The sequence below is a fragment of the Ursus maritimus genome, unplaced genomic scaffold (genome assembly GCF_017311325.1).
Source record: "Ursus maritimus isolate PB19 unplaced genomic scaffold, ASM1731132v1 scaffold_18, whole genome shotgun sequence".
NCBI lineage: Eukaryota > Metazoa > Chordata > Mammalia > Carnivora > Ursidae > Ursus > Ursus maritimus.
The window spans coordinates 15,890,709-15,915,508 of NW_024424230.1; the positions used below are offsets into that span (position 1 = coordinate 15,890,709).

Sequence of the window (24,800 nt, forward strand, 5' to 3'; positions counted from 1 at the left end):
CAACAAATGTTTATTTCTTTTATAGTTCTGGAGGCTAAGTCCAAGACCAAGATCCTAGAAAACTCCATGTCTGGTGAGAGCTTCCTGGTTCACAGATAGCCACCTTCTTGCTGTGTCCTTACATGGCAGAAGAGGCGAGGGAGCTTTCTGGGGTTTCTTGTATAGAAGCACCAAGCCCCTTCATGAGGACTCTACCCTCATGATCTAAGCCCCGCCCCCCAGAGCCCCCCAATACCATCACCTTGGAGGTTAGGATTTCAAGATGTGAATTTCAAGAGGACACATGGATTCAGTCCATAACATACATCCTACCTTAGTTTTTGTGGGCAGGTATTAGTACTTGACTCATGGTGGTTTTCAGAGTATTACCACATGTAAGGTACTTGGAACAGAAGCTGGCTCTTATTAAGTGCTTGATAAATGGTGGTTCCTGCTGTTGTTTTTAATAATAACCACAACATGTGTGGTAGAGGCATTCAGGGCAGCAAGTGTCTGGAGGAGGCACGGAGCACAGAGGACCAGGGCAGTCCGAGGTGGTCTCAGGAAGGAGGGGCAGCTGGCTGATCAAGGAGGGCTGCCCAGGACATGGACAAGTAGGAGGAAGAGAGCTGCGAAAGATCCCACGCTGGTCCAGAGAAACTAAGAACTGTTTAGAGAGCGGGAGATTCGTTTGCCTGGGGCCGGGGAGAGGTGGGTGGGTAATGAGAAATAGGTTTCTTCCCTGTCACCCAAGAAGCCTGGGCTCTGTGAAGGATGAGAAGCCCAGCCAAGCCAAATCATGTTGCTTTATCTCATCGAGAGCAGTTTCTTCGTCTCAGAAATAAATGAATCCCCCCTGCATATTTCTGTCTTCGGTGAAAGGGTGGAAGAGTTCATTAAACCAAGCTGGGACCTTTGAAAAAGCTGCTTTAGGAAGGTTGGTTAGGAAATCACTTTACATAAGATGGTTTATGTGGCCTTGGGCGTCTCTGAGACTGAATTTCTCACTGCCAGCCAATTCTGTTGGTTAGAGCGTGGTGGGAAAAAACCCCACAAAGGTCAAAATAATTGCATTCTTTTATAAGCCAGTTTTCCTCAGTCTGCAGCTGTGTCCTTTATATTTCAATTTGGCAGATACTAAGAAAACTAAGTTTAGGCCAGTCAATTTAAGATCCCAGCTAAAGACATTGCACAGCCTAAATAAAAACACATTACATGGATACCACATACTTAGGGTTTCTTGAAATGTGTTAGGTGTTGTGGTTTCAAACATCAGAGCCTGAAAGTAGTCTCCCCTCACCCTCAGTGGAGCCTGAGACACCTGCGATTATCATAGCCTTGCCGTAACTAACTTTCTGCTCTGTTGCTGTCGCTAGAACACTTAAGTGTTTTGATCTGTGGGAATAAGTCTGCGTGCGTGGGCTTCTTACTAAAGATCTCTTTAGTCATAAAGATTCCCATTAGCAAGAATGCAAAGTATAAATGTAGAATTTCGGAACAGATAGTGTATTGTTCAGAGGAACAGGTTTATTTTATTTTATTTAAAGGAATTAGTTGACAAGATTGTGGAGGCTAGCAAATCAAAAGTCTGTAGGATAGGCTGGAGACCCAGAAGAAAGTTACAATTTGAGTCAGAAGGCCGTCTGCCACTTTAATTCCCTCTTCCTTAGGGGAAGTCTTTTTTCTACTAAGGCCTTCGACTGATTGAATGGGCCCACCAAATATTTTGGAGGGGAATCTGCTTTATTCAGACTCTACCGAATTAAATGCTGATCCCACCTAACAAATATCTCTACCGAAACATTTAGAATATGCTTGACCAAATATCTGGGTACTGTGGCCTACCCACATTGGCAAATAATAAAGAGACTAGAATTTCTAAACACATGTGCTGAGAAGGTGCAATTTAAAAGAGTGTGGTTACCTCGTATTTGTTTTAAGTCAAAAGTCACACACACATGGCCAAATCTGACCCCCTGCCTATTTTTGTAAATAAAGTTTTATTGAAACACAACCATACTCATTCACCTAAGTATTATCTGTGGCTGCGTTTGCCCTACCACCGCAGAGCAGAGTAGTGGTTGCCAACCAGATCTATTTTGCTAAGCCCTGCTGTATTATTGTGATTGGCCAGGGGATAGAATAATGTGATTTGTTCTAGCTCAACAATTATTAATTGAGCATAAACTGTAGGAAGAGAGTAGTGCCAGTTACTCCAGGGGACACAGTCCTTGCCAGATAACCAAACAATAGTAAGAGCTAGTAATGAAGGCAGCAGAAGAGCAGGTTAAGCTTTTACTGTGTGTCGGGCACTGTGCTTAAGGCATCATCCAAGTTAACCTTCATAAAAGCACCATAAAGGCAGTATTACTGTCACCCCTATTTCATAGGTAAGAGGATGAAGCCTAAAGGACCTGAGGTTACAGAGATAGTAGCAGAGTTGGGAGGGCTGGTTCCAGAACCCATACTCTTCAGCATACTGCTGCATGCCTCCTAGCCTAGGGCCTGGGACAGAGTATAGAATTCCGCAAATAGGGCAAAGCACGGGAGCAAGAGAAGAAGTACAGAGCACAAAACGATGGCTGCGTAGGGGCACCTGGGTGGCTCAGTTAAGCATCTGCCTTTGGCTCAGATTATGATCTCAGGGTCCTGGGATCGAGCTCTCTGCTCAGTGGGGAGTCTCCTCCCTCTTGCTCTCCCTCTCTTAAGTAAATAAAATCTTTTTTTTTTAAGATTTTATTTATTTATTGGACAGAGGGAGACACAGTGAGAGAGGAAACACCAGCAGAGTGAGTGGGAAAGGGAGGAACCAGGCTTCCCGCTGAGCAGGGAGCCTGATGTGGGGCTCAATCCCAGGACGGTGGGATCATGACCTGAGCCGAAGGCAGACGGTTAATGACTGAGCCACCCAGGCACCCCATAAGTAAATAAAATCTTAAAGAAAAAAAAAAAACAACATTGGCTGTCCAGAGGTGATATGTAGCTGAGGAAACCATGTTTGACTGGCAGGAAACACTGGCAGGAAAAGCAGACCTGGCATCACAGTTGCAGGGGAGAGGATTTAGCAGGGGCAGCTTTCCAGGTCCTCACGAGAAAGGCACGATCCTCGTCACACGGACCCCGCCTGCATCGGAGGCTGACAGACCCACCCATTCCACCTTCCTATGCGGCGGAGCAAAGCCGGGCTTACTCCGTGCACGAGGATCGTTGATCTGTGAGCACCTAGGGAAGATAGCGCAGAGATCGAGATGCTGGATCTAGTCTGGAGGTAAATGTGCAGCCGGAGCTCCTGACTTAGAGCCAGAGTCCCTTCAGAGGCTTGTTAAACATCAGTTTGTAAGGACTGGGAGGAGGAGATGCTTTCATTCTTTTCAAGTAAGAGGGAGTCCAGAGATCTCCAGTCCTTCGCAGCCCCTCCTCAGCAGGCAGGATACACACAACAAGCACGCACGCTCGCGCGCTCCAGCCCTGCATCCCTCACACCAGCTCTGTTCCAAAGCCTCCCTCACGCTCCTCCTGGCCTGCGTGACTTCCAGCCCTCACGCGATGGTGCCCTCGCCCCTCACTAGGGCCGACTGTTGTTTAGTGTTCATCTGGAAGGAATTCCCTGTCTTGACCGTATCTGGTGGAAAAGCCCGAACAGGCCCCCGGGTGCCGCTGCAGGGCCCGGCCATCCAGAGCACCTTTGCTTTCCAGATGAGTGGCAGACCACAGGACATGCGGCGGCCGCCTGTGGCCCCAGGAGTTATCCCCCCCCACCACCCCCGTAAATGTCGGCAGCAACGTGTCTCGGCTCTGGGCAGAGCACCGGAGGCCCGTCCCAGACCCAGGCGCAGCGTCTCCGCCCCCATGTGCCGGGCGACTGTGGCTGATGCGCGCGCACCCTTGTCTCTTTCAGATTACGACGTGTGCGCCGAGGCACCGTGTGAGCAGCAGTGCACCGATAACTTCGGCCGGGTGCTGTGTACCTGCTACCCGGGGTTCCGCTACGACCGGGAGCGACACCGGAAGCGCGAGAAGCCCTACTGCCTGGGTGTGTGGGCGTCACGCGCTCGTGTTCCGGCTCCGGGGGCGGCGGTGCTGGCCTTTGCTGGCTGCTCTCCACCCGTGGGGCCAGCTCCCCGGGGCTGCTTTGATCTTTGCCGCTTCCTTTCTGTCCCGACGCTCAGATGATAGTATGCCAGCCGTCACTGCCCTGATCAAAGCAGCCGTGGCCGAGGAGTTCTTCAGGGAGCTGGTGCCAGTCAGGGTCCACCAGGCAGTGAGAGACGAGAGCGGGAGAAGGGGAGCATTGTCAAGCGGAAACGAGAACCACGTCAAACAGAATATAAGTGGGCAGAAACGTCAAAACACAGACGAGACTCCCCCTCCTCGGGGAAGGCTAGGCAGCGAGGCGGGAAGGAGGACGGGCCCATGTGGCAGGCAGATTGGAAGTGAGTCAGAGGGAGCTGAAGCCAGCCACCTGGACTGCAGCTGAGCGAGCTCGCCCCATCCCTCGCCACCGGCAGGGTCCTTCCCTCACTGGCCAGCCATGCCCTCTTCACGTTTCTAAGACAGGGTGATGGTAATTGTCGCCTGGAGCCATGTGTCCCCAAGTGTGGTCAGGCCGTGGCTAACCTGCCTCAGAAACATCTGAGGTTCTTGTTTTTCAAAAAGATTCCTGGCCTCGCTTCCAGAGCCTGAGGGTGGGTCCAGAAATCTGCATTTACACAAATGTCTCCAGTGACTCCCATGCACAGGCAAGTTTGAGAATCAGCTGGAGGATGAAGCGAGGAGCCAGGCACATGGTCCCAAGGGGAGAATAAGCGAGCTGTGATGAGTGGCCCCTCCTTCTCTGCCCCAACAGGGGCTCTAGTTGAAGAGAAGGTCTAGATATTAGCCTCCTAGCTGCTCCCCAGTGGCACCTGTGGTGGCATTCCACACTGACAAAGAAGAGGATTGAAACCACTAAGTGACTGGGGTCGGGACCAATGGCGCCTCCTGCAGAGAACATGGCACACCACTCTGTCTCTCTGAGGTCCAGGCGCAGGGGCTCTTCTTTCAGTTTATGGAAGCCACGGTACTCTGCTTCCCATTTGGGGCTCCACAAAACTAGCGTTCTGCTAAGAATTCTGTTTCTCTCCTTTCAACCTCATCCTCCCTCCAGACAGGAGACGCAGCTTCACACTTAGGTGTAGGGCAGAGGCCTGTGAAGAAAGGTGTTCAGCCTGAACGATTGCACAGGTGAATGCCGCTGTGACACTTAATCCGCGGATGACGTAGTACATACTGCCAGGGTAATGTCCAAATGACCACACACAGGGGCCTGCCAGAGGTGGGTCCCGGGCAGCCGGTCCAGGGAGTGGCTGGGACGTTGTCAGCGTCCCAAAGTGCAGGGCTGAGCTCTGTCTGCCTCCCACATGGTCACAGTCAGGACTGAGTGTCATGTCCCCCCCGCCCCCCACTGCCACCTGATGTCTTCAGCCAGTGAGCAGGAAACAGACCGGAGCCTCCCTCTCTTCCCCTGGTGGGAAACGGTTTTGTTTCCGCCCCACTCCGCAGGGGAGCGAGTCTGTGATGTGCACAGTTCATGTGGACTCCGACTGGTGACTTGTTTGATGGTCTCATGGCTCGTTTCCACAGCTCATGGGCAGTCCGTCTGGGTCATTGATGACACCGAAATTTCCTGGGGAAAACTCTCCATGAGACCCATCGTGACTATTTTCTTTCGCCAGAAGTGGCTTTTCTCAGGTTTCATTATCTCTCTCAACTAGGAAGGAGCCACTCCTAACCAACCTTGGGTCACCATCCTGCTGCTCAGAGCCTAGAGCTGTAACCACGGGGTGGGGGGACATAAAAACCCTTGGCCCACTCAGGTCCTTGCAGAAAATCATGGCTCTGATGCTTGATTTTCAAAGTGTGTTGCTGTCAACTCATTTCTTCTTCTGAGGAGCCCAGCCAAGTATTTCGGGCCGGCATTGTTATCATGCTTTGTAGATGGGAATTTGGAGGGCTGGCAGCACCTGCACCAGGCCACATGACCTGGCTGTGGCAGAGCCCCAACCGGAAACCCCATCACTAATCAGCTTGCCGCGGTGGTGACACAGCCTGAGGCACTTTGGGCATGCTGGCTCCTGTTTTTAGCATCCTGCGCTGTTCTAGCCTTCTCTGATCGAGGCTGGCAAAGGGTCCTTTGCACACATTCATGGGAGGGCCACGCTGAATGTCACCTGTTGTGTGGGGAGAGAGTTCTCTAAAACGGAGCATTCTCTGCCTTTGGTCCAAACCCAGATATCGACGAGTGTGCCACCAGCAACGAGACGCTGTGTGCGCACACGTGCATCAACACCGTGGGCAGCTACCGCTGTGAATGCCGGGAGGGTTACATCCAGGAGGACGACGGGAGGACGTGCACCAGGGGAGACAAATACCCCAACGACACTGGTGAGTAGGGCAAGTGACGTTACCCCGTAGATAGGCAGGCCCTTGGGAGCCCGCCGGGGCTTTCAGCCGCTGACATTAATTCGTGGGCCAACCTGAAAATGAGCAGCAAGAACGGGAGCAGTGGGCAGGAAGAGACGTTTGCACGAAGGGCAGGTGGAATCTGGGTTAAGAGAGGGGTAGGACACTGGGGCGCCTGGGTGGCTCAGTCGTTAAGCGTCTGCCTTCGGCTCAGGGCATGATCCCGGAGTTCTGGGATCGAGTCCCACATTGGGCTCTTCTGCTGGGAGCCTGCTTCTTCCTCTCCCACTCCCCCTGCTTGTGTTCCCTCTCTCGCTGGCTGTCTCTCTCTCTGTCAAATAAATAAATAAAATCTTTAAAAAAAAGGGGGGGGGAGGGGTAGGACATAAGGTCGAGCCCCAGTGGAGCAGTGAGGGTTGCGAGCTGGTGCGTATTTGAGGAAGCTCTCCACCAAGTGGAGGTGGTGTGCTCAAGCAGAAACCAGTAGAACTTAGCTATGTGCTTGGACCACACTCAGATGAGCAGAGAAGGGGCCAGAAATCCTGTGTTCTCCCAGGGAACGGGTTGAATATCGATGGGAAACATGTCCGCGTCAGGTAACCGCGTACATCAGTGCTGCTTAACGTAGTCCGTGCCCTGTGCCTGCCCAGAACGATTTACTTGGTTTATGATTGCATAAAAACAAAAGTTGAGTCTTCAGGCGTTTTTATACCCATTTGTTAGACATTTTGTCTAAATCCAAAGATCAATGCTTGTATTTTGTCATTGGCTTTCATTGTGTTTTGCAAACACAGTCCACAGTGAAATGCAGCAGGGTTCAAAGCTGGCCTTCACAGAGTTTGAGCTACATGACGTCAACTGGATTCAAGTGATATGTCTGTCACTCAGGGATACGATCAGCCTGAATGTTGGGTCACTCCTTTAAACTTGGAGGAAGGAGCCCTTGCGCTCCTGTATCCAACACTCATGGGCCAGGAAGCTGCTCCCGTCTTACTGTGCTCGGAGCACAGCTCCTCCCTGCCCCTCCTTGGGAGGGGCCAGGATGCTGTCTGTCTGGAGAGGCTGGCTGGGGGCCTTGGGCATCTCTGAGTGGGGAAGGGGGTCCTGGGCAAATCACCTGTACCAAGAAGGCAGGGAGTTGAGAAGGCCACACGGTCTGGGCACTCGGGAGGTGGTGATTCCTTGGGTGTAGCCTGAAATTTCAAAAGGAGTGGAAGACAGTTGCCCTCAGCTGAGGACTGCAAATAGCCGGGGGACAAGCTGCCTCACATGGAAAAACTACAAAGCAAAATTCTGAGAACAACCAGGTTGAGTTATGAGGAAGCCACCACGTATTAGCAGTAGATGCAAAATGTGTTTGGAGCCAGCTCAGGATTGGCAATCTGGAAGAACGTACATGAATCAGAGGGCTTGGTGACACTTCTTAAAGTCTAAAGCATGGGAGGCCTGTGTGCCCAAACAGGGGTGAACAGTCTTTTGGGCAGAAGGGTTGATTGAGGAAAAATGTTTGCAGGCCTTTTTTTTTTTTTTTTTTAATTCAGAGTTAAAATCACTTCATCTTTGTCCCCTGGTGGAGAAGGTGGGGGAGGGGCCGGACAGTGTGACTTACCTATTTGATCGTCTCCTTTATTAAAAGGAGATAATCCTTTGAAAAATGAGGTGCAGCCTTTCAGCTACTGACATTAATTCGTGGGCCAACTTGAACATTAGCCACAACAAAGCAGCTTTCTAAGTTTTCATCTTGGAATTGAATTTGCAGCCTTGCTCTGAGCCAGGAAGCCCAGGGGCTGTGCGAGCCACTCAGCCTGGCAACCCAATTGTCTCTGTGCCTTACGTTTCTGCTCAGGCGCAACCTGTTTACTTGGGCATGAAGGGCAGCGTCGAGCAGAATCCGCAACCAGCGACGCTTACTGCTCCAGGGTCAGGGTGGGATTAGATAGGAGGGAATCCCCAAATGAGCAGTTCCCTCCTGGCCGGGGGAGGGGATGGGGGAGGGGGGAGTGGTGAGTGGTCTGCCCAAGACCCGGCCTTTACCTCAGAGCCAGAGAAGCTGGTTGGAACTTTCAGAGACAGTGGAAGAGTTTTCCACTGAAACGTACGTGTTCTTTGGTCTCAGATGGCCTCCCTGTGTGGTACTGGAGGGAGGGCTCTTGTCAGAGCACAGTGATCAGGTGGGCCTGGTGGGAGGCACTCACTTCCTGCCTTGTGCTTTGGACGTGTAGACCCAGCCGGGGGCCCAACAGCAGAGCTGGGGCGGGAGAAGTTCCCCTTGCGTCTCTAAAGTGAGCAGTGTGTTGTGTTAAGCCAGTCCTGAGACCATAGTCCTCTGCTTCCTTCCCTGAGAAATGAATTCTAAAATGTTTGTAGTGTAACACACAGGACGTTTTTGTGTGAGAGAGCAAGTCCAAGAGATCAGGAATTTTACTTCCATAATGAGCAGTTTGACTTCTCTGGCTGAGAATTCCGGGAAAAACTGATGTGGTTGTAATGATAAGGGACATAGATATGCAACTTTCTTTTGCACCTTCTCTCATGGTCCTTTCATTTAAAGATGACCTATTTTCTCGCGACCATTTATGACGGCATTTCCCCTCATTGTGTTCTGCAGAGCTTTGGGGTCTTGTGAGCTGCTAGTAAGCCTTTCTCTCTTTAGAAGCATCTGCGTTCAGATGTTTGGGGAAGAACACATTACTGCATCCACTTAAGGGTTCGCGGGCCAAGGGCATGAACAGCTCGGAGAGATTGCCTTTTTCAAAAATGTTGATTTTGATTAAGCCTGAATCTCCCCAAATTATTTTCTTAAGAAAGGCCTTATAAGCATCTCACAGACAAGAGAGTCCTGAAAAATAGAATCTGGAAAATGCTAACTTAATAACATCAAAGGCCTGAGCTCTGGGGCTGAACTCGGTAGGTCGTCTGGTAGGCTTTCAGGCAAAGGCATCTTCTTCGCCAGATGAAACAGCCCACAGTCCAGAGGGAAGCCATTTGCTGCGGATGGCGGAGCATCTGACGAACAAAAGCAGGACAGGCTTTCTCGGTCCTGCCATACCGAGAGACAGTTTGTCCTCATTACAGTGACTTCGCTGGGAGAGGTCTTTCTGCCTAATTAGTAAGAACTGTCTGGCGGTTCCACCATTGAGCTTTATTGTCACCCAAAACTCATTTACAGATGAGCCTAGACCGCAAATTCCCTTTCTCCTCTCTCCCCATCCTCCTCCTCATAGAACAGCTACCACTAGTTTAAACAAAACACAACACAAAAGCCGAGCAGCACAGTCTGTTGAATCACACGCCCCTGCCGCCAGCAGCAGCATTAGAGAAGGAGTTTCTCAGTGTTTTTCAGTTACCGGTATCTATTGAATTCACCACACATGCACACAGGACGAGCATTTGGTTTTAGTATCTTGCTAAGAAAAACATTCCACCACCAGTAACCCAGGCCGTCAGGAGGGTAAGGGACAGAGAGGAGGAATCTAGACCCGTAATTAAAATTAGAAGCAAGGACAGGCATGTCGTAGGCCCTGAATGTGAGAGTCGTGACTCAAGCGATGGGCCACGGAGAAGGTGAGGGGATGGCTTGGACAGCACTGGCAACAAAAAGCAAGTCCTCTGGAGGCGTTTCTCTGACAACCTCGATGCTGATGCGATGCCGTGGAAAGTTCCTTGGCTTGAGGCTAGGAGAGCCGGCCGCGGGAGCTGCTGGGGTATTAACCGCTGAGTGTCCCTGGGCAGGTTCGGGGCCCCAGCTTCCTGCTCCAAAGGAGCGGCAGGAGTGTTGGACTGGATGAGCTCTGAAGACCCTCTGGCCCTCCCGTATCTCTTCCACAATGTGGTGGGATGTAGCGTGAGTAACCTTAGCCTGACCAGCCCTGCGAGTCCCAGTGCAGGCCTCATTTCTTTGTCCTCCGTCTAAGAGAATGCCAGGGCTCCAAGACATGCCCAGCTTCAGCCCCTAGCCGAGAACTTTCCTTACAGTATCTAGATGATGAGTCATGAACATCCAGGTGTTCAGCTCAGCAACCAGAAAAGTGAGGGCCCAGGCGAGCCAGTTAAGCAGCTTTTTCTGCTTTGGACTAATTATTAAACCTAATATTTCATCGTGGTTATTTTTTTGGTGAAGAGATAATGATGATTGAGTATAAACACATGTGATCTAAAATCTCCTTCCCGGGGCGCCTGGGTGGCACAGTCGTTAAGTGTCTGTTTTCGGCTCAGGGAGTGATCCCGGCGTTATGGGATCAAGCCCCACATCAGGCTCCTCTGCTATGAGCCTGCTTCTTCCTTTCCCCACTCCCCCTGCTTGTGTTCCCTCTCTCGATGACTGTCTCTCTCTGTCAAATAAATAAATAAAATCTTTAAAAAAAAATAAAATCTCCTTCCCCCCCTTTGTTTGCGTTGTCCAGTACCTGTGACGTTATAGTCAGAGGAATTTAAAATCAAACACAGCCTCAGCTCACTGTTAGAAGAGCGTGTGGAGAGCAGGGGGGCCCGGCTGCGAAACCGCCCCCGCATGTGCGCACCCACACACACGGCCAAGGGCAAAGTGGGGCGAGCCGTCTGGCTGCTCGGCAAGTATGGCGCGCTCAGCCACTTGCAGTCTTTGAAAATATGTCCCTGGAGCCAGTTTAGACACTCCAGGGAGTCTGTGAAGCACGGATGGGGAGACAAATTAAGGACATGTTGGCTCCGTAGTAATGAGCTTACTGCTCTATTTTTCAACTTTTGTTTATTTTCTGATAGAGCGACCGTGACCCCCGGCATCCCTCACTACAGTTCAAGGTGTCAGGGACGGCCAGGTGTTTCATGTAACTTTCAAGTTCCACTAATCCATAGATCAGTAGTTCTCAACCTGAGGAGCTTTAAAAACTGCAACCCCCAGATGGGTGGGGTGCACCATAATGGGATTTTTTTTTAACACCCCCTGTTAAGTGGTAATGATGTGCCAACAGCATTGAGAACTGCTTCCCAGAGCGCAAACCTACACAGTCAATTTTTAAAAATAAACATGCTCTCTTGGTAACATTGCCCATACAATGTGTCGGGAACATCCTTTGGCTTCTGAGTTTATTGAAATATTACTAATGGTATCTAAGGAATTCTATTCCTAATGCTTTGGGATGCATAGCCTGCTCAACATTAGTAAAAATTAGAGCTCTATGCCCCCATGTGGCTAATGAATAATAATGCACCTTTAAAATCAACTGGTTGGAGCAGAATGTTGAGTAATCCTTCACTTAACGTTTGCACGGTCACAGTTCGACCCACTCACTGATACAGCGTGAATTGAGTGGACTGAAAACATGCAAAATCAGAGATGTCTCCCCAGATTTCTAAATGAATTACTACGTAGCATACACAAGATTGTTTTTGCTCCACGTTCAACAGGACTGTAGACAAATTGCAGGATAGATGAGCCCCAATTCAGAACAGATTGCATGTTCCAGGCCTGCACACACAATTTCTCTTCCAACTGTCTGAGCGCTCTTTCCAAAGGATGATGTAAAGAGCACTATTCCACATCTGTTATTTTGTAGGGAACTAAATACCCACTATAATAACATGTATGGAGCACTTGCCATGTACTGGGCACTGTTCTAGGAACTTACAGGTCTTATTGCTCCCGTGGCAGTTACCCAGGTGATAAATGCCTTTGTCATTTTACTGTTGGAGGAACACGCCCGGAAGCCGTGGCTTCCAAGCTAAAGGATACTAAGTGGCGGCATCAGGATTTAAATTCTGATCATCTGACTCCGCCAGAGCCTCTGCTGCTCTTTTACTCCAGGTCTGTGGAATGGACACAGTTCATCTTGATGTCTGTGTTCTGATGATACAAAGGGACAGAGAACAGACCAGGCATTTTCAGGTCAAAGTCCCTCCACTTACTCCCCGGAGCAGGGATGGCTGAGCACGTGTGTGCTTCAGAGTACCCTGGGGGGCTTTGACAGAATTGTGCACCAGGTTCCACTCCCAGAATTTCAGACTTTTGAGAACAGGTGCCCAGGCAGTGATGGTGCTGCTGCTGGTCCGGCAGTCACACTGGAGAGCCACTGCCCCGGAGTCTGCCTGCCAGAGAGCACTCGGGGGTCCTGAACAGAACTCCCAATAGCCGGTTCACTGCACCCCCATGACGCCAGATCCAGGACGTGCAAGCCCCTTGCCTGTGTACACAGCACTCTGGAGGACCTAGAGCAAGTTACTTTCCTTCTCTTAAAGGAGATTGAACCCAGAATACATCAGTTTTAACACTCCATGATCTGACTGCTGTAGAGTCTAGAACCCAGTAGGGAGGTTTATTCTTATCATGAAAATATCAAGTTGCCTTCATCACACCAACACTTGGAAAATTCAACCAAGTATATAGAAGCAGAAATGGGAAGATGGGCTTCTGACTCTTGTTCATGGTGGCCTGGCTCTGCCAATAGGGCTAGTTCCTTACAAAGGCCAGTCGCAAATTATTAAACAGGTGTCCTCATCTGTTTTGCATTCTCTGCCTCACGTGGCCTGGCAAATGGGTGGACAAGAGGGAGAATGGGGAGGGATAGAGGAATGGATGGATGAGCGAGAGAGATGGGTTACGGGACAGCCTTGTATAAATCGACCAGTAGGTGGGATGGAACGGATGAATGCTAGGCTGGCAGAGATGGATGCCCTCCAACTGTCCTTCAGTGCTGACAGACCTAACTAAACCTGGAGCTGGGGTCCTCTGTTTATGCAGGGGTCTGCCGTTCCCGGCCATCAGCACAACCGGGGTTGGAAAGGCTGCCGTTCTTCACCGAGTATACTGTGTGTGGAAATGTCCTTGAGTCACTCGGTTATGTTGGAGACTGGTCTAAATAACTCTGGTCGTCCTCACAGGAGCCCAAGCTCTGCAGGCAAGTAGGACTGTAAATTGGTACATTAAACAGGGATGAAGAGCCCAGAGGAAATTGCCTGATTTGTAGAGAAGGTGTTGCACTCAGATTCAGGAAACCTCAATTCTAAACCCACATCAGTAAACTTGCGCGATGACTTTCAGATACCAGACGTCAGTTTTACCTCATTCTGTTCATGTTAAGACTATCCTTCAAGAATTCTGGGGTTCTCAGGCAAAAGCAATGCAAAAGGCTTGGTGGGTCTGAGGACCGGGCCAGGCACCTCTCCCATTTATTACTGGCAGGTGGCACGCCCACTCTTTCACAGGTATTACCTTCGTTTATCCTCAGAGTGGCCCTGTGCCATAGGGATTACTCTTCCATTGTCATGGTTGAGGAAATTGGGACCTATCGAGGTCAGAGAACTTGCCCAAGATTCCTGAGCTAGTCAGTGACACAGCTGGGCTGTATAGACAGGACCATAGCACTCAGGAGACCACACTGTTAACCAATCCACTTTACCTCCTCCAAGCAGAGAGCTTCCCTAGCCTCACAGTTCAGCTCAGTGTTACACAACTGCAGTGAGTCAACGTCACTCCCCAAGTCTACCGACTGAACGTGCTATCAGTGGGAAGCCACCGCTAGGACAGCTAGTCTAGGAGGTGGGAATGAACCAGGTGGTCGTTACGCTGCCTGCACATGGCTGGATTTAGAGATTGCCACTGTCCCACAGATCCAGGTGCTTTTCCCAGCCATTCAAAACCTGAGCTAGAGGTTGACCCTGTTGCTCTGGTAACTTAGAGATGGAGCCCTGCTTCACGTGAACCTGCTGGCTTGACACGTGTGTTCCCAACATGGTTACTCCAAGCCTCAGCCCTCCTGTGACGTGCAGGGATGGGGTGTGGCAGGTGAGCTCTGCGCCTGTCCTGCAGGTGAATAGCTAGAGATCTCAGTTGCCAAGTTGCCCCCAGACCCCCTCCCGTCCCGAAGGGCAGAAACACCAGTCACCTTGTAGATCACCAAGCAGGGGACTGACGCCGTTGGAGAAATCAGCCGGGCTGCATGAGGAAGTTTCATGTGAGCATGGGGCTCTCCTGATGCCCAGCACATCTATTCGTTTGCTGGGTCTGCCACAGACTGCCACCAGCTAGGTGGCTTGAAGGACAGAAATGTATCCTGTCCATTCTGGAGGCTACAAGTCTGAGATCAAGGTGTTGCCGAGGTTGGTCCCTTCTGAGGGCGGTGCGGGAGAATCTGTCCCATGCCCCCCTCCTTGCTTCTGGGGGCTTTGCCAGCTGTCTTTGGCATTCCTTGGCTCCTGCCCTATTACCTGATCTCTGCCTTGTCTTCACGTGGTGGTCTCTCTGGGTGTGCATCTGTGTCCCAAGGTCTCCTTTTTATAAGAACACTAGTCACGTTGATTTGGGTCCCACCCCACGGTAGTAGGACTTCATCTTAATCACATCAGCAATGACCCTGTTTCTGAATAAGGTCACATTCTGAGGTGCTAGGGGTTAGAGCTTCCACGTACGGATTTTGGCAGGAAAACCGGTCAGCCTGGGACCCTCTGCTTCACACGTGTTGTGTGTCTGCTATGTGAGCTGCCAGCAGCTCCAGGGCTCAGGAGGCTCACGCTGTGGTGCTGGTGGCCACTCTGCAGGGAAGCTTATGCGTGGACATGCAGTGAATGCTGCCCGATGTCAGGACTGTGGTATCGCTGTAGAGAGAGGACAGGCTTCGTGGAACATCTGACCTGGGTCTTGATAGTTGATAGGTTTCCACGAATGGAGACAGCACAAAGGGCTTCCAGGAAGAGGGGAAATAAGAAAAGCCAGTGAGCCAGGCTTAAAGAACAAGAAATGGCTTAAAGGGACATTGCTCAGCTGTCCCCAGCTATGTTCCAGACAGCCGTGGTGGTTTTCTGCACACCCAGCCTAACCCCAGAAGCTTTCTGGGCTAGGCATGGTTATATTTCCCTGAGTGTCAGACTGTTCTTGCCAACCTCCTCCCCCAAACATTCACACCTCCTCCCTCTCACACCACTGACCTCGTTCACACACAGCTCGGTGGTTTGCACCTGCTTATCGTGGCAAGCTGACATCTGTGTCCAGTCTCCCCAACACATAGGCTTGTGTAGTCCATTTCCGTGACCGTAAGCCGAGAGTTGTGCGAATTCTTGACTGTTACCGTTAAGATCACCCATTGTTTAGCAAGGTATGATTTCACAAAAAACTCTTGGAGTTTCCAGTGCTATACAAGGTAGCATTGGGACCCTTCACAGTGGACGGCCGAGGGCCTCTCCTGGTGCCTGTCCCCTTGTACCCCAGGCAGGTATGTCCAGAGTACCTGGACACTTCCCACGTGACGTCACATCTCCCTGGGGTCCATGCTCAGCCCCGATCTGGGACCCCACCTGGCCTGAGGTGTTCAATTTAAACAACTGGATTATCAAAGCCGTCAAGGACCAGCTTTGTGAGCCCCGCCCTGGAGTCCCATTGCCTGAACTCCGGGAATAATGTACAGCAAGTGAATGTTGGCCCTGGGATGGGAGTGTAAATCGTGTGAGGTGGGTGGATCCCACCTCCTGAAAAGCACTGACGAAGGGGCCGTGGTTCCCATGTTCATGCGTGAAAGAGGAGGATACCGGGGTGCCTGAGTGGGAAGAGCTGGAGACAGAGTGTAGTGGGGGCCAGAGGGTGGGGGTGCCTCTGTCTCTCCCCTGATCCGGTCGTGCGGTCAATGACCTGAGAACTGTAAAATCGCCAGCCCCTCTCCCCCACTCGTCCCGCGGCCAGTGGGTCCTCCGGGGACTGCCATTCGCGAGGCGGTCTTTCTGGGTCTGGGTGGCCTCCAGCCTCCACACCCACTGGAGCCCGTCCCCTCCCGCAGGGCATGACGAGAAGGCCGAGAACGCGGTGGAGGCGGCAGCCTGCTGCGCCACGTGCAAGGAGTTCCACCAGATGAAGCAGACCGTGCTGCAGCTGAAGCAGAAGGTACGTGCCCACGCTGTTGGTCCCGTAGGAGAGGCTCGGCACACGGAAAAGGGGAGAAGGTTTAGAAACAAGCAAATGAGTTGTCACCCACGACCTCACGAGCGTTCACAGAGGTTGGTGCCACCTGGGTTGGGACTCGGACTCTGCTTTGCCCACCCACCCTCAGAGCTGCTGTCGCAAGGGCAACGGAACGATGAAGACACGAAGGGGATTGATGAGGTAACTATTAAAACAGGCCATTAAAAGCGAGGGGCACGTGGCAAAGCTGGAAGGAGGATGAGCTAGGGTTTAGTAAAATGAATGTCCAGACACATGGTCCTGGGGCGGACGTACACAGTTCTGTTTTATCCAACATTTTGGTTACGTTTTACGACCGAGAATGTCCTGTCCGTAAACATCCATAAGCCGATGATGAATTTCTGTAGCAGCTTTATTTTCCACATCGGAAAGCAGCCGTTTGGGTGCCTCGTGTGAACATGAATGAGGACTGACTCACTTTATAAAAGGCTCCCACGCAAGCCTCAGAGAATATCAGATTTCTAGTAACATCGTTATGCCGTGAGTAATGCCCCCGTGATGGATCTAGGGACCTGATTTCTTGAACAACTGTCCTGGACCCAGGTCCACGGTATTTATCATCCAGTCAGTCCTGGCTCAGTCAGTCCGCCAGTTTGTCAGAGACTCAGAAATTGCTCTTACGCTGGTAAAACATATACATACTCGTTTGTTTATTTAATTGCTTCTGCCCAAGGCTCTTAGCACATCAAAGAAGTGCATATAATCTGTTTAACTTTGTTATTCTAAAGGGCAAAGGGTAAGCATAAGACAACATTGCTTTTCCATGTTCAACAAACCTTCAGGCAGCCCTAATGAGAACCACAGCTGCCAGCGAAACAGGGAGATCAACAGGCAGAGAAGAAGAATGGCTTTGCTGATCTTTCATACGTTGTTGGCGAAGATCTGTATACGTATCCTGTAATCACGATCCTGAGGAGCCTGTGATCCAGTAATAGGGAGAACAGGCGGAACACATAAACACATCCTACACATACCCCCAGGTTAAACTTGGACTGATGATCATATTTATTGAGCAAATCCAAAAAAAGTGTTCACGGAAGAAGGAAGTTCGTGTTTCATCGGCCAGAGGATTAGGGCTTGGGGGAGGCAGTTGCTCGGTATTTCAAGACCTAAAGCTGCTCTCTGCTTCCTCTCCTGGATAGTTAAGAATCCAGGAGCGATAGGGAAGCTTTCTCCAGCCTGGAGGATTGTTAGAATAGTGCCACTAAATCCCCCAAGTTGTTCGGAAATGCAGTTGCTAAGTCAGTATCTGGCTTTCCCTTAGCCTCCCTTCCCCTCCATCCACAGAGTGGACATTCTGTGAGAGAAGTGTTTAAAGAGTTGAAAATTTTGTGTCATAGTACCCATCACCTTTAAAGAGCTTGCTGTAGTGCTCTGTACAATCCACTAGCAAGTACTTCTTAGTACTCCGGTAACTCATGCGGTAACTCTCACGCACTTAGTACTCTGGTAACTCATGCACTTAGTACTCCGGTAACTCATGCGGTAACTCACGCACTTAGTACTCCGGTAACTCATGCGGTAACTCACGCACTTAGTACTCCGGTAACTCATGCAGTAACTCACGCACTTAGTACTCCGGTAACACATGAGGTAACTCTCAGGCACTTAGTAGTCCAGTAACTCATGCAGTAACTCACACACTTAGTACTCTGGTAACTCATACAGTAACTCACACACTTAGTACTCCGGTAACTCATGCGGTAACTCACGCACTTAGTACTCCGGTAACTCATGCAGTAACTCACGCACTTAGTACTCCGGTAACTCATGCAGTAACTCACGCACTTAGTACTCCGGTAACTCATGAGGTAACTCTCAGGCACTTAGTAGTCCAGTAACTCATGCAGTAACTCACACACTTAGTACTCTGGTAACTCATACAGTAACTCACACACTTAGTACTCCGGTAACTCATGCAGTAACTCACGCACTTAGTACTCCGGTAACTCATGAGGTAATTCTCAGGCACTTAGTAGTCCAGTAACTCATGCAGTAACTCACACACTTAGTACTCCGGTAACTCATACAGTAACTCACGCACTTAGTACTCCGGTAACTCATGCGGTAACTCTCGGGCACTTGGTAGTCCAGTAACTCATGCAGTAACTCACACACTTAGTACTCCGGTAACTCATGCAGTAACTCATGTGGCAACTCTCATGCGGTTGGTTGGACTGGAATTGGCCCACCTCATACCGAGTTCTACAAACGCGTTATGGCAAGTCTGAGCTACTGCTGGCATTTAAAGAACATTATGAGAAGCAACTCATTTTTAAAGGCACCTGTAAGCATGTGTTACATTCTGTAGTTGATGAAGCAGTCTTACATCCAGGATCTCATTTAATTCCCACGGTGACCCTCTAAGAAAGATGCAGGTATCCTCAGAGAAGTCAAGTCCCTGCCCAAGAGGTGGGCTGGACTTCCACTCCTGCGCTCGTGGCAGGTTTGCCTGTTGGATTTTAACTTGATCTCACTACGATAGATGCCATCTGTTCTTTCAGAAAGAATGTAGGGCATCTACCCAAATACACTATGGCCAGGAAGTAGGTACTGGGTGTCCTGGACCATGGCCAACCCCATGGTAGAAAATGGTATGCAGACTTGCTGAATTGCCCTGTGAGTGTAGTCAGCAAAGCCCCAGCTGTGGGGAACTCGGCAGGGTAAGCGTCCTGGGTTCTTCGGTGGATAAATGGTCAGGAAAAGAAAGAGGTAGTACAACGACCTGCTGATTAAAAGAAACTTGAAAGGCCTATCATTTTTTAAAATGAACAAGACTAAACCATAGTGTGTAGGCATGCATAGTTAGGTTATTTTTGAATTATTTTTAAAATGCAGGAAGAGATTAAAATCAGGACAGTGGTTACTTTTGGGGACGGAAGGATGAGACGATTGGGGCAGAGCACATGAAGGGTGACTTCTGGTGAGGGCCTAAGTTCCATTCTTTGACTTAGGTTTCATTAAAAAGGTACTTGCCTTATACTCAGTTGCGAGGATATATAGATTTGTGGAGTTTCCAGATTCTGTGCTTTTATTTTCCAATAAAAATTTTTTAAAAATTGTATGCAGACCCCAGTGCCTCTGGCTCCATAACTTCTTCTTTGGTTTGGGGGTGGGGGAGTGATTTGGCTGAAGAGGGAGATTTGGGAATAGGTAAGATATCCATCATTTAACTGGGATGGAGGCTGCCAGGCCTGTCAGCACTGAGGGACAGTCTGAGGCAAAGAGCCAGTTTCCTGAAGCCCCTTGTGTTCCTGCTGCGTGGACTGTTTGCTTTGAGCTGGGTGCTGCTGCAGAGCATGGATGACGACTTGGGAAGTGTTCCGTTGAGCACCTGCTGTGCCTTACAGTGGGCTGGGAGATGCGGGCATTCAGACAGTGTGGAATCAAGTCCTGCCTTCATAAACTGTCTTCTCTGGGCGGTCAAGCCAGTAGTGTGAGTCCACCAACAGTTGCCACACAGAAGGGAGCAGACAGAGCCTCTGAAGGGGGAGGTCAGGGCGGTTTCAGAGGCGTGCGCACATCTGTGGCCGCAGTCTGCGTTGGCACATTCTAGCGCCGTCGTTAGTACCAGGCAGATAGATGGCTTCTCAATCGTTTGTGACTTCCTTTCTACCTTGACCTAGTGGCTCTGCAGAAGGGGCCTTCTCAGGACTTTGGGAGGACTGATCCATACTAAAGTGGCTGGAAATGATTTGCCGAGGATCACTGGTGATGTTGAGAGAGGCAGCTTGGTGTAGTGTTAGGAGCAAAGATTCCAGAACTGTACAGACTAAGTTTAAATGTAGCCCTGCTACATGCTCGATGTATGACCCTAGGGAAGTGACTTAACATCTCTGTGCCTCCCTTCTATTAAAAGGGGATGATAATACTATTTTTGTTTTCATGATGATCAAATATTAACTTTTATAAAGGACTTAAAACAATATTTGCTACTTAGAGCTTTGTAAATGTTTACCAAGTAACATTTTTTTAAGGATTTATCTGAGGGATGCCTGGGTGGCTCAGTTGGTTAAGCGTCTGCCTTCGGCTCAGGTCATGATCCCAGGGTCCTGGGATCGAGTTCTGCATTGGGCTGCTTCTCCCTCTGCCTCCTGCTCTCCCTGGGAAAGCACTCCCCCCCCACTCTTTCTCTCTCCCCATCTCTTTCTTTCTCTCCCTCACAAATAAATCTTTAAAAATAAATATTTGAGAGAGAGAAAGCATGGGGGGAGAGGCAGAGGGAGAGAATCTCAAGCAGCCACCCCACTGAGCTCAGAGTCTGATGCAGGGCTCAGTCTCACAACCCTGAGATCATGACCTGAGCCAAAAACAAGAGTCAGAGGCTTAAGTGACTGAGCCGCCCAGGAACCCTTAAATAACGTTAATTATATGTCCTTACAAAGTGCTTTATAGACAGGACCTACCTGATTCGTACCAACAGCTCTCTGAAGTAGATTCCTTATTACAAAAGCTAATATGAGATAATGATATTCATATTTCCAGCAATTGGAATCCAGGATAACAGATTCTTCCTATATTACTATGACCATCACAAACACTTGCATCCCACAAACCCATCCTCTGCTGTGTGTGTGCAAGTCCAGCCAAGGACCCTAGACATCTGCCTCCAAAGCACTAGCGCCTTTACCTCCCACACATCCTGCCAATGCATCGATGAACTGAGGGGAGCGGGGATGTAATTACCCAGCGGGAGGTCAGCCGGGAACCAGAGGTTGATGTTTACTGGATCACCTCACGACTTTTACAAGGGAGCAAAGAGAGCTGGTCTCATCCTCCAGGCTTGATCTCTCAGATCCAAAGATGGGTGGAGGGCATCAGAGCATTCCAAGGCTACAGAGGAGCGCTGCCATGCACCTTTTCCTGACCTCCGTTGCTCTCTGGGCACAGGGTTTCTAAGCAGGGCCTCCTCCAAGAGGATGTAGGGACAGATATAACATGTTCCAGAAAATCTCAGAGATGCCTGGTTTCTATGGGACTCCAAGACCCAGAGTAAGCCTTCTGGAGAGGTTAGCTCTGACCCTCATAAACGTGCCTTTCTCCACCTGACTTTGCACCCCCAAATTAGCTTCTTGAAAGAAAGAGACTAGAACTACCATTTATCAAGCCACTTACTATGTTCCAGGTCCTGTGCTGGGCACCTAACCTACATTTCCCATTAAATCCCCACAGCCCTAAAGGTGGGTGGTGGTGGTCCCTTTATTGGTGAGGAAATGGAAGTTCATAGCGTTCGGTTCTCCTGGAAGGTCTGATTCACACAGCTTACCTGACCTCAAGGAATGCGAAGGTCATTTGTCTGGGCAGCCCCTCTGGCTTCCTCTAGAGTGAGCTGCCTGCAACCCAGGAGGGAAAGCGAAGAGGAAGCAGTGGTGTCTTTTATGCCCTAGTTTCAGAAGTTACACACCATCACTTCCGCCATTTTCCAGTTACTGGAGAGGAGTCTCTAAGTACAGCCCACACTCAGCGGGCCAAAGGTAGCCTCTACCTTTTGAAGGTAGGAGTGTCCAAAACTTTGCAGACATATTTTCCCTCAGTCACTGTTTGCCAGTAGTTCCCGAACACATGAGTGTGTAGGTGAACCATAGGCCACATGCTTGGTCTTGGCTCCCAAGGCCAAGGGGCCATGTCTTGATCACCATTGTCACCTTAGAACCAAGCACAGGACCTGGCACCTAGTAGGTACTAAATAAAGAAATTAACAAATTGAAAGTCTGAAACAGGTAGATTCTATCAATTATGGTAATAATGAGTCTAATGATATCTAGACTGTCCAGGTTTGTCCACTAACCAGCCAAGTGATCACATACAAGTAATTCTCACTGAAAGGCTTCTGGATCTGGAAGGGGATCTCTGCAGCCCCTTGGAGCTCTAACTGGCTCGGATAGAGGGGAATGACCACGAGAAGGATTTGCAGCCTCTGCAAACGCACAAATGTGCACCATCTCCCTGGCCGTGGCGTCATCACTTCCTGACCGGGGATCCTCTTCTCCTTCCAGATTGCCCTGCTCCCCAACAGTGCTGCCGACCTGGGCAAGTACATCACTGGCAACAAGGTGCTGGCCTCAAACGCCTACCTTCCGGGACCTCCTGGGCTGCCTGGGGGCCAGGGCCCTCCTGGTGAGTGGGGGAGGGGCAGCGGAGGGGAACGGAGCCACCAGCCACGGCCTGCCGGAAGCTCGCATGGGCGCAGGCTCGACCGGGTTCACACTCCGTGGTTGAGGGGAGCTGCAGGAGTCCGGGAGCTCCCACACCCGTGTCATGAGAAGCTTGGGAGCGTTGGGTCCTTGAGCCTGAGAAACCCTTATAACTGGGGGAAATCTGGAAGAAGAAGGTCATTGTCCTGGACTTGGGTAAGATTCTTAGAGATCATTTTACAGAGAAACAAAATGAAGACTTACTTTTAATGTGAACACACAAAAATAGAATTGGGTGAGGAACCCGTGGGGTCCCATCAGCTGGCCGTAACCACCCGTGGCCAGCCTCGTTTCCACCATTCCTCAGCCTTACTTCCTCCTTCCCCTATTGTTTGTGAACACACTCACATCTATATTTCTTTATAGATCTGTATATTTTTCTTTGAAGTTGACTTTACTGAGATACAATTATATACAGTAAAATGTACCCCTTTAATCCAGTTCAACAAGTTCTGACGAATGTGTATATCCTACATCAAGCTCTTACTTACCACTACCCTGTATCAAGATATAGAATATTCCATCACCCCAAAAAGTTCCCTTGTGCCCCTTTGCAGTCTACTCCCCTGTCCCAACTGTAGGCAACCACTGACCTTTCTATCACTAGTTTTATCTGTTCTAGAACTTCAGAGCAATGGAATCTCACCATGGGTGTGGTTTTTGTCTGGCTTCCTGAATTCAGCATTTTGCTTTAGAGATCCACCCTCATCGCTTGAAGAAAATCCCAAGTGTCCTATCATTCTGTCAGGAAATAGACAATGAGAACTTTATTTTTCTTTTTAACAAATGTTTGGAAGGGTTTTTTTTTTAAGATTTTTATTTTTATGAGAGAGAGAGAGAGCACAAGCAGGGTGTGTGGCAGGCAGAGGGAGAAGCAGACTCCCTGCTGAGCAGGGAACCCAGTGTGGAACTCGAACCCAGGACCCTGGGATCATGACCTGAGCTGAAAGCAGACACTTAACCGATGGAGCCACCCAGGCGCCCCACAATGAGAACTGTAAAATAGTTCCATGATGTTTTATATTTTATTATATGTCCCTCCATAGATAAGATAGATCAACAGAATCTTATCCACACCCATAAAGGAAATGATATTAGTGTTAGCAGATGATTCTAAAACATGAGTGTCTTCTCCCTGATTATCATTGCTTAGTAGGTGCTAGGTGTTATGAAGGACCTCCTGGCCGTCTAATGAGAAAGACAAGACAGAGAGCAAAGGCAAATAGAAGAAAACAGTATCCGCATGCCCCTTAAGTAAGCAAGCAGGCGTTTCTTGCTGTGGGGGCTTACAGGAGAGACCGCGGTGATGGTCTGCCGTGATCCCAGGACTTGGGTTTGACCGGCACGTGGAGGAGTAGGCAGGTTTGTTCAAGCAGGAAGAATATGGGCAGATTTGAGGTTGGAAGTTCAACAACAGCAGAGGCCCCAAATTCCTTCCAGACTATTTATTTGTTTTCTTTTTCACTTATATCTTAATCTACTGGTTTCTACCAAACATACCAAACTGGGTCTCAGTCTGTACAGGGAACAAGAACTGGTTTAGGACCTGGTTTATCCTCTTGTTCATTCCCTTGGCCCGAGGTCCTCTGGGCCATGGTGGAATTTTCTCCAGATCCTCCCACAGGCAGCCTCTTGCTGCTTCTAAGTAGATGTAGGTCTCCTTGCAAATTGATTCCCAACTCAGAGTTCCCCACCCTTCTCTAAAGAGTGTGTTCTTGCTCTGCTTCCCTGGAGGAAGGTCATCTCCAGGCCAGTCTACAGATCACTCCAACAAGGACAAGTGAAGTAGAAACAAGGGTACCATTGGCTGTCTCTCTTCTTAATGAATGACTTGCTAGCTTTCCTTTCCAATTCTGCCATCTGGTTTCTAACAGAGTTTGAGCTGTCCAGGGTCCTTGACGGAGCAGATAGTAACAGAGGACTAACTTTAGCAAAGGACTGTGCCCTTACTTTGTCCTCTAATCCTTCCTTTCTCTCTCCTTAATTCCAGCATCAGTTTGTAATGTCCTCCATTGAGCTGTATTGGGGCAGCTAGATACTAAGGTTTCTCTTATCCATAACTGGAAGTCCAGTCCCAGGGCTTATGATGAATCACAGACTGAGATGTCAGCACGGGAAACTACACTGGGCTGGAATCCTTTGGCTTTGGTGGTGAGGGGTGGCTGCTGCTCCCCGACCCCCCAGTGTTGTGTATAAGATGTTGCCATTCGCACATCAAAGCCCCACATTCTAAGGACACTTGACATACAGTGATCTCTGAAGTT

General features: G+C 49.8%; 1 protein-coding gene across 1 annotated transcript in view; it reads left to right on the forward strand.

Moving 5' to 3' along the window:
• Positions 1 to 24,800, forward strand: part of CCBE1 (collagen and calcium binding EGF domains 1) — a 226,127-nt gene that overhangs the window by 191,907 nt on the left and 9,420 nt on the right. Inside the window, exons 4-7 of the mRNA XM_040632463.1 lie at positions 3,878 to 4,012; positions 6,250 to 6,402; positions 16,161 to 16,264; positions 22,339 to 22,459. Coding sequence (XP_040488397.1) covers positions 3,878 to 4,012; positions 6,250 to 6,402; positions 16,161 to 16,264; positions 22,339 to 22,459 — 513 coding nt within the window. The remainder of the gene's footprint in view (positions 1 to 3,877; positions 4,013 to 6,249; positions 6,403 to 16,160; positions 16,265 to 22,338; positions 22,460 to 24,800) is intronic.